Consider the following 13,879-nt stretch of genomic DNA (forward strand, 5'->3'; position numbering starts at 1 on the left):
CATATTGAGATAAAGTATCTTTTGAAGACCCTTGGACAGCTGGGGGAGTGATAAATCTGTAGTATTCAGAAGGCTTAAAAGGTTAAGACAATTGGATACTGATGTTGATACAAATAGTTTTGAAATTCAATTTCTTTTATCCATAGTTTGCATATAATCTTAAGGCATTCTTGAAAGGCTAGTCTGGATATAACTGAATATCCAGGAGCTAGATTGCAGAAGGAAATATAAATGAATACCCTTTTCTTAGTGCAGTTACATCCTACATAATGGCTTATCTATCTTTGGAAACAATGTCATTCTTTCCCACAGCACCTTCTTTAATTCTGAAAACACTTTATTGCTGGAGGTTGTTAGAATCCTCATTCATGAAGAGATCCATGTATTTCAGCATAACTTGTGGGTTTAACATGCTAATAGATTTCTGTGCACTAAGTACATTTTCTAAATAACTGAAGCTTATCTTTATTTTAAAATATTTCAAATAATATTCTTTACTTACTAAAGTATTCTATATCTGGCATTTCATTCATTGTGTGAATTCTAAATGATATTCTTTGGAAAGGTTGGTATATTTACTTCATTGATTGAACTTTAATTTTGTTATTATGGTGGTGGTGAACCTATTTTTCTTTCTTTGCTTTTGATCATCATGTTAAAGAATTTGTACTTGGCCAGCTACCTTCCTAGGGTCAGATTATGAACGATTTTATTTTGCTACTTTTAATAAAGAATTTTCACATCTGAAATAAGAAACCAATGAACATTATAGAAAGACTTAATGTGAAATGATTTTGAGTTGGTCTCAGATTAAAATGAAAAATTCTGTGGACATCTAAACTAGTGTGTCCTACATACTAATGGGCAGCATCACTGTAAGGAGGCCCATTCTTATTAAATGCCATACATTTCCCCTGCCTGACTCTTGATTCCCATCCTGTAATACTCTTGGATATTGAACTTCTTTCATCGCCTCTTGTCTGGTCCGTGTAATTCCAGCTTGATTCAGCCAAATTCCTAGAATGCAGCTTTGTTAGCGTGTTATCCCTGTTCAAAATTTCATATTGGATCTTCAGAGTAGATTCATCCAGTGTACCTGAAGCAGAGAAAAAAATGCATGCCTTCTCATTTCTGAAAAAAAAATGAGATAAGAAACATCTTTCATTGCCTACTTTCATGTCTCTGTTTACCTCCAATTGGATAACAGAGCCCCATAGAAATGGACCTTGCTTTTTCTATCAGTGTGGCAAGAGGGTCCAGTTGAAGAAGGACCAGGACCCCAGTCCAATCCTCCTTCTCCCTCTCCCCGTTTTACAATCAACAGGTGGCTTTGTTTGGTTTCCACTCTGAGGTAGTGGTGAAAAAACCTCAGGGCAATATCTAAAAAGGGGCTCCAAATTCTACCAAAGATCTTCAAATTGCATTCAGGCCACTGAACAATATTTGCCAAGGTTTTATGGTCAAATGGCCCCCAGTTTTGTCTCCAAGAAAGCTTCTGATTTTAGTTGATTCAACCAGTACTTATTGACCCTCAACTGTAGGAGGCAATATTCTAAATATGGGATGAGATGATCAGGTTACATCTTCTTTATAGTTTTCAAACTAGTGGAAAATATGTATGATAGAAGTAGCATTTCTTAAAAGCCTATAAGAAGAGTACTGGCCCAGTTTTTAAAGTAAGCAGAAAATCTTGGGAAAGGCATTGCAGAGGAAGTGGTCTCTAGGTGGGAGCAGAAGAATAAGAGGGGGATGAGAGGAAACAATAATGGGGAAGAGGATCCCCAGGGTCAGAGATATCTGATCTCACCAGGTTTTGTATAATATGCTGAGAAGTTTGAATATTATTCAGAAAGGAACAGGGATGCATTGGAAATTTTAAGCTGAAAATTGACAGGACCAGAAGTTTGTTTTGGAAAACTTAGAGGGTCAGGCGGGGAGGCCATGCAAATAGGAGTGCCTTCCATTTTTTCTTCCAGAAGGTGCCCAAGAAATGTGGGACTGGATCCAGGATATCAGTTTACCTGCAGATTTCTCTGCCTGCAGATTTCTCCTTCTCACCCAGCCTGTACAGATGTCTGAATTTGAGAACACAATCCCCCATTGTCTGTTCTGAAAAACAACATTTCGCTATAAATTTTCCCCAAGAGCAAGAGATTATTTCCATACACGGTTGTTAATTATATTTCCAAACTGCCAAATTTTTCCCCAAGCACACTGTCCTCTATTTTGATGAAGAAGAAGAGATTTTCTTCAATGCAATAGTTATGACACATAGTTTTTCACTCTTGTTCCTTTATCCGCTTGTTTAAATCATCTCTGCCTTGCTCAACTGACTTCTTTCTAATAAAACACTCAGGTTTTGAAATGCCTTTATTTTTAATGTTCTCCCACATATTGGCCCCATATCCTTCTCCAATTTAACTTGTAAGACAGACTGATTTTTAAATGGTTTCCTGTCAGTTTCACCAACAGGATTCATCTGTATGGTAGATGTTTGGAGATTTTGATGTGAAAAATATCCTTATGGAAGTCAACTGTAATAGGAAACTTCTCCAGCAGTTCTCTGCTGCAAGCCCAGACTGGGAGCTGGGAGCACAGTAATCTATCTCCTTCCATTTCTTGCTTATTCCGATCCTGGCTGCACTATATTCAGAACCTCTTTTATCAGTTGTTCATAACTTTTAGAGAATGTTCTATTCTTTCTACATTATTCACATCAATCAATAAACAATATACAAGCTGGAGAGAGGCCAAGATGTGTTATTGAGATAACAAGGCCTAAAGAGCGGATAGATGGGTGAGAGGAGATACTGAGCGTTACCAGTAACCAGAACAACTTGGCTTTTCACAACCTTCAGCCATGTTATCAGGAGGACAGAATCTAATCATTCAAATGCACAGAGGATTATGAGACTGAAAGCTAATTCCAGGCCTAAAGAAGATTTTGTATGTTTCTATGTGTGCATATATAGGTGAACAAATTTTTAATGTAAAATATACTTCTTTGGAAAGGCACAGATATTTAGAGGAGGGATTGTGTTATCATAAGTCTTTTTCACCGAGAACACTACCTTCATGCTGGGTGAGGTAGCATACATATTTACTCACACTACTCAGGAGACTGAGGCAGGAGGATCCCAAGTTCCAAGCCAGCATTTGTGACTTAGCAAGACCCTGTCTCAAAGAAAATAAATAAATAAAAATAAAATAGAAAAATGGAAGACAAGGGCTGGGACTGGGGCTCAGTGGTATACCACTTACTTGTGTGAGGCTCTGGGTTCAATCCCCAGTACTAAAAAGAAAAAAATGAAAGAAAAGCTCATTATTAAACCATGATAGTCATCTTGCAATCGGACTGATTCCACTTTGGTAGGCATGGAGGCATGGACCAAATGGTCTTTATTCTAGCTTGGCTTCAATGTATGCTGTAGACAGTGAAGGTATGAGGGTATTACCTGTGATCAGGTGGAGAGGGAAGTAGCCAACCCCCCCAGTCAGAAGGGATAAGATCATTCCTGTGTGAAACATGTGTCTTTTCTTCCTGTTATCACTTTCATCAAGCCAACATTTAGTATAGTTTTTCAAATAATTATTTATAAAATCAAATTTGCAAAGCATTTATTTCATCATACATACTTTACTCTATATTCAAATCTTCCTGAAGCCAAGCTCACCTTGTCTCCCCCATAGTAGCTTCTATGGCTGTGCTATCTTCAAACATTTCTTCTGACTCTGCACTTTTACAGTGTGCATGCCCTGTTTGGACTCTATACCTCAAGGTGCTTGCTTTCTGTTCTAGAAGAGATAGCATGTACTCAGTGAAGGAATCAACAACATAGGGCAAAGGCAAAGACAAGTATATGCCTCAAGTGCTTGACTAAGTGACTTGGAGCTTGTAAATGCACATGCTAAATAAATGCTTACAAATTTAAGTTGAGGAGATACCATAAATTTGGTAAGAACATTGAAACTGGAGCTAAACTGCCTACATAAAGTATTTATTTTGCCAACTTTTATCTGTGATATCTTGAACTGTAATATCTTGGATATGCAAAATTTCTGTGCCTCGGTGTATTAATCTGTAAAATGGTAATATTCATAGTATCTCCCAGATAAACCATTGGTGTATATAAATTAAAATATGTCAAGTATTACAATAGAACCTAGCATATGGTAAGGGCTAAGTCTTTGCTATTACTATGAATTAATAATAAACAAAAAGTATTGACTAATTTTGTTTAGTAAACTAAACACATATAGAGATTTTATTTAGTTCTGCAAACAAGGCTGTTTAGAGATTTGCTCCCTCTTTCTCATTCCTTTCTTCCTTAAAATCTTCCTTTTATCTTTCCTTCTCTCCTTATCCCTTCTTCTCTTCTTGAAATTATGAACAATAGTGCTTATATGTAATGTGATTAATATGGGAGTATGTAGTATTCTTATAAATGTTTAATGAGTTAATTTATGAATAAATTGTCATAAAATTTAAAAAATATTTTGTTATTATCCATTCAATCAACAAGCATTGATTAACAAATTAACTATTGTAGAAGGCACTAGAGGTAGTGAATGGTATTAATATTGCTATTAATATTCCAATCTGGTACAGGAGACATACAAGTAAAGAAGCAACAATGATCTAAAGTAATTGGTTTGTGGTTAGCATTACATCAGGGTGCTTTTGGAGGACAGAGGAGTATCCCCTCAACCCAAGCCGGTGAAGGCATGAGAGACTTTTCTGTTTCTCCTCAAGATTAATATAGATCATACATGCTTTTGGCCCCTCAGTCTCTGATGTTAATGTCTTTTGGTGAACTACAAAACATAGAGCAACACTGGTGTGTGGTTTTGTGTGCATTCCTAGAACCATTCTACAAAACAAAGATATTGGCTTTTGAAGAAGTGTGTGTTTTTATATTGGTTTTATGTAAGTACTACTTAGAGAATACTTTTTATTTTTCAACATGCTCCTTGCAAGTGATCAATTACTTTAAACGTAGTGTGAGTGCTTCAGTTACATTTAATTATTTATTAATAGAACATTATTTGTAGCTTTAGAGATTGGAACCATAGCTTAGAGCTAAAGTATTAGAAGACACCATTGACTACAGGTCAATCACAGTGAGACAATAGTTATATTGGTGTATCAAAATTACAAGCCCAGTCTCTCCACATTGAAGCAACATAAGGCAGGTGAGCAATTCTGATTCTAAAATAATTTTTGCCCCAAATGAAGTTGGTTCATGGTCATATCACTTTAATAACTCTGGAGCACCTCATAGCATGTAAAAGAGATAAAAATATTTTAATTTACTCAATGTAGGAATCATTCTGAATTATAAAAACATTTCTGTTGAAAAGCTATGACTATATGATGGGCTATAACATTGCTTAATTAATTGTTACCTATATCATTGTGCAAACATGCATCTTTAGGTAACTGGAAGACATAATTTTGGCAGAATTAGTTTGTTCTTTCAAGTAATGAGACATAACACTGTTAATAACATTGAGAGCAATACAGATATAACATAAAGTAGATTGTAGGTAGATTTTTAAGGGAATTTAAGAATTTTCTTTTAAATGATGGTTTTTACATAAACCAACATTTTGCTTTTATTTCAAAAGGAAATTTAAAACCTAGAAATTAGAATGATAAATAATCAAACCAAACATAATCAGAAATCTTACAAAAATTCATTAATGTAATTTCATAGTATAGATTATATGATTTTATTATAAATTATAAATTAATTTAAATAAAAATATATTTAAATAAGAATATTTTCATTATTCTCAAAAAACAAGAATATATATAATTCTCAGGATAAGTTAATTTTTCCCTTTAGTCATCAATTGCAAGAAAAACTAAATTTTGTTAATTCTTATGACATAATTATAAAGTAGCATAACAGTTTGCAAGATAAGTATTTCAAACAACAAAGTTGCTCCCTGCTGATCTTGACAGTGCTATCAATAAGGTTTCTCAAATTATTTTTATCTTCAAATACATATTTTTATAGAAAATTCATTTAAAGAAACTGTTTATTGCTTCAAATGTAAGCAGTACCATATTCATTAAAATAAAAATTAATCATATATATTAATTTTTAAAATACAATTAAATATAAAATGATTATTTATAAATGAAAAATAATATAGAGAATAGACTTGATGGCAAGTTTTCTTCCCCAAATTATAAAAATAACATTCTAATCAGTGTCGTGGATGAGAGTTAAACATATTAACCAGTTACATGGTAGGAATGTGTCTTTACTCTAAGGGGTAAATTGTATGCTTTCCTTTAATTATTCACCAGTCAATGCATTTACAGCACTTAATCTAAATATCTCTAGTTTCGTTATTATCAACATTCTAATGACCTTAGTGATCTACACATATGCTACACAAATATTTAATTACAATCACCCCATCAAAGCTCTGAAGATGTCATTAATTAAATTTTAGGATTCTGATTTTTTAAAAAATATTCGATTTTAAAGGTGGGGGAGAAGCTCATGATAAAGACTGTGCTGATGAAATGGGGCCAGCGGTGTTGCTCTAGCAAGCTGAGAAGAGGCAAGATGAAATACTATTCTTTCATGCTCACTCAGCAGTCCTGTTACTTAAGCAAATTAGCAGGCACTGATGCAAAACAATAAACAAATCTATAGACCTGAATTCCTTCTTTAGTCTGAAGGAGAAATTACCATATCTCCAAATTTATCTCACATTAGAAACTCTTCTTGATTACCAAGATAACAAATCTAATAAAATTAAGATCTTGAGAACTGGATAAAAATATAGTCTTTTAAATTAACCAAATTTAAACATAGTAAAATTACTTTTAAATGTGTTAATTTCTTGTGAATCTTTAAATTTTTTTAAATCTATATAATGCTTCAGGCTACAAGTTTAATAAGCAGGCTGATTTAAATATTTCTTTGTATAATTGTTCAGTAAACATTGACAGGTTAGTGAAACTACACTTTAGTGTTACAATAAATTAAATCAGCGGATATTTATAGACACCTGCTAAGTGCAAAGCATTCAGTTAGTAGCTATATTTAAGTACAGACTGCTATAGTATGTGGGTATGTTAGTTTGGAGCTCAAACCAAAAAAATCAAGTATGTGAAAGAGCAGAAATAAACTGTTATTTTTATGTCATTTCAAAATTTAGGTGATGAGATAACGTTAAGGTTCCAGTACACTAAATTAGATTACCATGCATAATGAAGAGGAAAACACCTTGAACAACATTCAATAAAATCCATTCAATAAAACTAATTACTAAAACTAATAATTTTAAATAGCAGTTAAGGGACACTAATACTATCCTCAAAGATGTTACCTGCAAGATAATAAGAATTTTCTCCAGAATTCAGTCTGTTTAATTATATAATCAGAGACACAAGAATCAATTTTTAATTCAATCATTTAATACATATTTACTCAAATGTTTACTGTATTACATTTTTAGATGCCTGACAGAGAAATAAATTCAATGGGCAAGATTAAAACCTTATTATCATAAAATATCTATGGAGTAGGGGATAGCAGGGCATAAGAAACATAATAAATTACATAGAATGATAGGAGGTGATGGATGTTAAGAGAATAAAATAGATTTGCAAAATAGGGTGGGGAACATGGGGCCAGAAACTTTTTTGTTTTCAAACAGTGTGGTCAGGACAGGTCTCATGAAGATGACATTTGAACCAAGACATGCCAGCAGTGAGGAGGCTTAATGGAAGAGCATTCTAAGCACAGGGTACAGCCAGAGTTAATAACTGCAGAGAAGTGGGAACAGCAGGTAACTCATTAGGCCTACATGAGGTGTCACGTGTCTAGACAATATCCAACCAACCACAACAACTATTATCACTCTCTACTTTTTCTCCAATCCATTCACTTTCTCAATCTGTTTTATGATTTTGTATCATAAAAAGTCTAACTACCTCCCCCATTCTCTCTCAGTTGTTGATATTGTTTCCTAATTTCATTGGGAAAAAAAGTGAAGCAATTTTTAGAGTAATTCTGCAAGCTTTTATTACCACCTTTATCTACCCTCTTACCCATGTTCCTGCTAGGAATTCCTGTGCTCCTCACAAACACTGACTTCTCTGACAATTCTTCTGCTTCTCCTCTGAATATAGTTTCTTTTTCTACTAGATCTTCTCAACATCCTACAAATATTTTATCTCTTGGCCCCATGTACTATATCCAGTTGTGTTCCTTTTTATATTAAATTAAAAAGAGCTGACAGTACTTTTTGTCTCCATGTCCTCTCCACTCAGGCTTTAATCACAACTTCTACCTCATTGCTTCAGCAAATTTGCTCTTGTTGAGTAATTTTGTGATCATATTTCCATTGTTACTAAATCCAGTAGTTAATTCTAAGTGTTTATTTTAAATTTACATGTCAAAAGTACTGCTTATGCCTCTGTGTTTGGTATTCTTTCTTCACTTGGCTGCTAAAATAAAGTGGTAGCTCCTGATTTCTGTCCTATCACTGGTCATTCACTCTTTCTTGGCCTCCTTTGCTACTTTCCAGTCCCCCTGAACCACTGTCATTTCTATTTATATTCACTCCTTTGGTAATCTCATCTGGTCACCTCTAAAGGCTTTACACAATCAATCTGATGATGATTCCCAAACTTATATCTCAAGTCAGATTTTCTCTCTTGCCTTCTTTATGCATTTGTCTAATCACTATCCCACTTGTATAAACAATAAACATAGTGAACTTAACATGTTTGAAACTAAACTTTTGTTTTTCTTGTCAAAATCTCTTTTTCCTATAATCCCATATCAATTAAATGACAACTACATCCTTCCAGTTTCTCTGATGAAGAATCATGGAATCACTCATGACTTTGCTTAATATTATATTCTTTATAATATCTATGAGAATTATCTTCAAAATAGATCCATAAACTGATCAGGTCTCATCATAACTTCCATCAATCAGTTTCAAATTGACATCTATTTCTCATCTACATTACATAATATCCTTCTAAATTTTTGTCTCTGGTCTACCTTTGCCATCCCCCCGCCCCCTGGGTTATTGCTCAAATGTCTTATTCTCCATGAAATATACACTTAAAATACTATTTTAAATTATATATACCCTTGTCTCTTATACCCCTCATTTCCCTTATCCTGTTGTATTTATTTTTCCATAGTACTTATACCTTTGAACTTTTTTGGTGGGCAGGGAAGGGACTGGTACTGGGGATCAATCACAGAACCTTGTGCATTTTAGCAAGAGCTCTGCTGCAGAGTCATACCCCCAGCCCTTTTAAATTTTTATTTTGAGAGACTCTAAGTTGACCAGATTGCCTTGTACTTGGAATACTCCTGCCTCAGCCTCCCCAGAATGATTACTGGCATGTGCCAATATACCCAGCTACCTCTAAATATCTACATGATTTATTTATTAAATTTATTTCCTGTCTTTGTTTCCCTGAGAGATAAAAGCATCATAAAGTAAAAAGTTCTTTTTCTGCTTTGTTATCTTACATGTTCCATTCAGAACACTGCTTAGTATTATAGGAGATACTCAAATTATACTGTTGAATGAAGAACATAACATAACTCTTGGATGACTATCTAACATTTCAGTGTGCTAATTTTCATAGTATCTTATTAACAATGTAGTTTCCTAGGCTTTAATCAAGCCATTATGAAACAATAATTTGAAGGTACGACTCAAGTATGTGCTCTCCAGGAACTCTGACACAGGGTATCTGAGAACACACTCTGAGAAACACTGTTTAAAGTGTTACCAGAATTACTTAACAAAGAAGGCTGAAAAATGTATCTTTTGTTCTGATAAATTGTATTCCCTTATACATTCCTTCTTTATGACACTATTTCCATATCTTCCCTATGTCACATTTTATTTTTACTTTTTTTACAATGTGAAATATGTGCTTGATGCAATTATCATTTCCCATCCATTTGTAATCAAATGATTCCTAATACTACAAAGCTGTTGCATCTTCAGTGCTAGCAATGCATGTGCTGATCTTAGCTACAGATCACATACCATGAGTGACTATCATAAAACAAGATTACTAGAAAAATATGAAAACTTATAGCAATTTATTATTTATGTTAAAATCTTTCAAAATATCTAGTTTACATAAAAGGGAAATATTTGCTTTTGACCCACTAGTTTTATTTAACCTCTTATGAAATCAGGGATGGTGGGTCATGGAACAAAATGTAGAATGAGCTCAGAGAATTTCCACTTCTATGCATTACACCATTATGTGATTCCGAGTTTAAAACTGCAGTCATCACTCAATTTAAAACACAGTATCACTTGACTCCTATAATTTTTGTCATTACTCTTAAATGAGATACATTACATTTAATTCATAAATTCTTCATCTACTAAAATTGCCAAAACATTTTTATGCCTATTCTTTATACTATGGAGTCACACCACAGCTTTTATTTCTTGATTTTCCAATATAAAATGCCTATTATATATTGGATATTAGGGATGTAAAAATACATGAAATATGTTATAGAGTCCATAAATCAAAAAATCAAACAAATATTGTATGGTGCAAATCCAAAATGCTAAAAGGAAGAGAATTTATAATAGCATAGGTAGTCAAGAGCAGGAAAAAGAAATGCCCAAACGGAGCCTTAAAAAAAGCCTGAGTTGGGCAAATGTGAACTAAGGAAAAGTTATTCAAAGCAAAGGAAACAAGAATAGGCATGACTATATTTTTTTCATTAATTTATTCCTAGAGGGAGAATAAATCTTAATGGCTTCCTAGAGCCAAAACCTGACTCTACTGTATACTGGCTGCTGTGCTAACTTTCAGCAAGTTATTTAGCCTCTCTACAATTTGGGTTTATAACCTGCAAAATGGCAAAAAATAAAGTATGTAATTATATGGTTATTTTGAAGATTAAACAAGATTATATAAATCACTTAACATTACTGAGAAAAGCCATCATTTGGCATATTATTTTTATTTATTCATAATTCACTGTAACTCATTCATTATTTTAAAGCCTCTATTACAACACAATTCCAGAAACATAAAGATATGAAACAGGTTTTGGAGAAATAATACCTAAAAAGTTCAGAATGGCTGGAACAAGGGTATTTGTAGAAATATGAGAGAGCTATAGGCAAGAAGATCAAGAATTTTGAGTGCCAGAATGGGTGCTTTAAACATTGGACTTGAACTATACTTGTAAACTATCCTTTAAACCAAAGAAACCTAACGAAAATATACAAAACATGCCATCAAGAAGCAGGAGAATCTACATTCTTCTCAAGCACAGATAACATTCTCTAGGCTAGATTATATGTTAGGCCATCAAAGAAGTCTTAACAAAATCATAAGTATAAAGTATAAAGCCATAAATCAGTATAAAGAAGTAAAAAGCTAGAAATAAGTAACAGTAAATAATACTGGAAAATTCAAATACCTATGAGTTAAATAACACACTCCTGAATAAATCAAAAAGTATCTTGAGAATACATAACATTGAAAACACAATATACCAAAACTTATGGGATGCAACAAAAGTAGTTCTATGAAGTAGGTTCTAGCAATAAGCACTTATGATAAAACAGAATAGGTATCTCAATAAACAACCTAAAGAACTAGAAAAGGAAGACAACTAAAGTGAGAAGAAGAATGAAATAAAGGTCAAAGTAGAAATAAATACACACAAGGAAAACAAAAAACCAATAAGGCTGAGAATTGATTTGTGAAAAAGTTAGTAGAATTTACAAACTTTTATTGGGTTAACTAAAAAAATAAATAAAAATTTAAAAATTAAATATTCAAATAAAAATAGAATGAAAGGTGAGAAATTACTACTGACACCACAGAAATACAAAGGATCATAAAAGACTACATAAACAAGTTTAAACTGATAAATTGGATAACAAAAGAAACAAATTTCTAAACAAATACAAAGGTGAAATTCACTGTCGTATATTCACATATATACCTAGCATAATTTGGTCAATTTTATTCCACTGGTCATCCCTTTTCCTGTCCCTCCTCCCTATCCTTCAATACACTTCCTGTGTTCTACTCATCTCCCTTCTATTTTCATGGGGTCCCTGCTTTTATTTTGGTTTAGCTTCCAAATATGAGAGAAAATATTTGATCCTTGACTTTGAATCTGGCTTACTTCACTTAGCATTATGTTCTCCAGTTTTATCCATTTACCAGAAATATGCCATAATTTCTTTCTTCTTTATGTGGAAGGGAGAAGAGAAAGAAAAGAGGAAGCACTGAGGAATTAAGTGGAGCAAATTATATTTCATGCATATATGTTTATGTCAAAATGAACCCCACTATTATGTAAAACTGTAATATACTAATAAAACAATAAAAAAGAGAAAATTATATCCAATAATCCTGATGAACACAGAATACAAAAACCCTCTATAAAATACTAACCAACCAAATTCAACAGCATATTAAAAGAATCGTTCACTATGATCAAGTGAGACTTATCCCTGGGATGCAAAGATAGTTTGACACACATATATCAATCATGCGCTATACTACACCAACAGAATGAAGGACAAAAACCATATGGGTATATCATCAGATACAGAAAAAGAAATTGACTAAATTCAATACCCTTTAATGATTAAAAAAATTCTTGACAAATTAGGACTAGAAGTAATATACCTCACCTTAAGAAAGGTTATGTATGAGAATTTCATAGCTAAAGTCATACTCACTGGTGAATAGTTGAAAATTTTTCCTCTAAGACAAAGATATTTCCTTTCACTACTTCTAGTCAACCTAGTACTTACTGGAAGTCCTAGCCAGAAAAATAAATAAAAGATACCACATAGGAAAAAGGAAGAAGTATACTTGTCTCTGTTTGCCGTTGACATTATCTAATGCATGAAATATCCTAAGGATTCAACCAAAAATCTGTTAGAACTAATAAATAAATTTAGTAAGCAGCGTGCAAAAATCAACCAACAAAACCCAGTGGCATTTCTATATACTAGTAACAGACTGCCTAGAAAAGAATCAAGAAAATGATCCCATTTATAATAGCATTAAAAAATAAAATGCTCAGCAATATATTTAACTAGAGGTAATAGATCTTTGTAAAACTAAAAAAAATATGAAATATGAGAAAAAATTGAAAAGACAAAAATAAATGTAAAAACTTCTCATGTTCATGGATCACAGAAATTAATACCAAAATATCCATACTACTAAAAACATTCTACTGACTCAATGTAATCCCTACCAAAATTGCAATGAAATTTTTCACAGAAATAGTAATACAATTGTAAAATTCACATTTATTCATAAAAGATCCCAAAAAGCGAAGGCAATCTTGAGCAAGAACACAGCTGATGGCAACACACTATCTGGTCTCAAAACCTGGTAAAACTACATGGTACTGGCAATAACAACCACCACCACCATCACAAGAAAAAAAAAGATTTTATACACACACACACACACACACACACACACACACAAATGAGACAGAACAGAAAGTTCAGAATTAAATCCACACATTTATTATCAATGGATCTTTAACAAAGGTGTCAAAATATACAGGGCAAGGACAACCTCTGTAATAAATGATGAGAACTAGATATCCACGTGCTGAAAAATGAAATTGGAACCTTATCTCAAAATCATTTACAAAAATCAAATCAAAATAGGTTAAATGTTTAAACGTAGGACCTGAAATTGTAAAAATACTTTAAAAAAGACAAATTTTTCTTGACAATGTTCTGAGAAATGATTTTCCAAATACTAACCCCCCCACAAGATCATAGGCAACAAAAACTAAAACAAACAGAATTACATTGAACTAAAAATCTTATTCACAGCAAAGGAAATAAT

The 13,879-nt window shown here is 32.9% G+C and overlaps 1 protein-coding gene across 1 annotated transcript in view; it reads right to left on the reverse strand.

The window, feature by feature from the left end:
- Nucleotides 1-857: 857 nt before the first annotated feature.
- LOC143639973 (DENN domain-containing protein 1B-like) overlaps nt 858-13,879 on the reverse strand; it is a 102,582-nt gene continuing 89,560 nt past the window's right edge. Inside the window, exons 14-15 of the mRNA XM_077107978.1 lie at nt 2,022-2,109; nt 858-1,096 (exon numbers count right to left, since the gene is read on the reverse strand). Coding sequence (XP_076964093.1) covers nt 858-1,096; nt 2,022-2,109 — 327 coding nt within the window. The remainder of the gene's footprint in view (nt 1,097-2,021; nt 2,110-13,879) is intronic.

Source organism: Callospermophilus lateralis, unplaced genomic scaffold (assembly GCF_048772815.1).
Source record: "Callospermophilus lateralis isolate mCalLat2 unplaced genomic scaffold, mCalLat2.hap1 Scaffold_103, whole genome shotgun sequence".
NCBI classification, from domain to species: Eukaryota; Metazoa; Chordata; class Mammalia; order Rodentia; family Sciuridae; genus Callospermophilus; species Callospermophilus lateralis.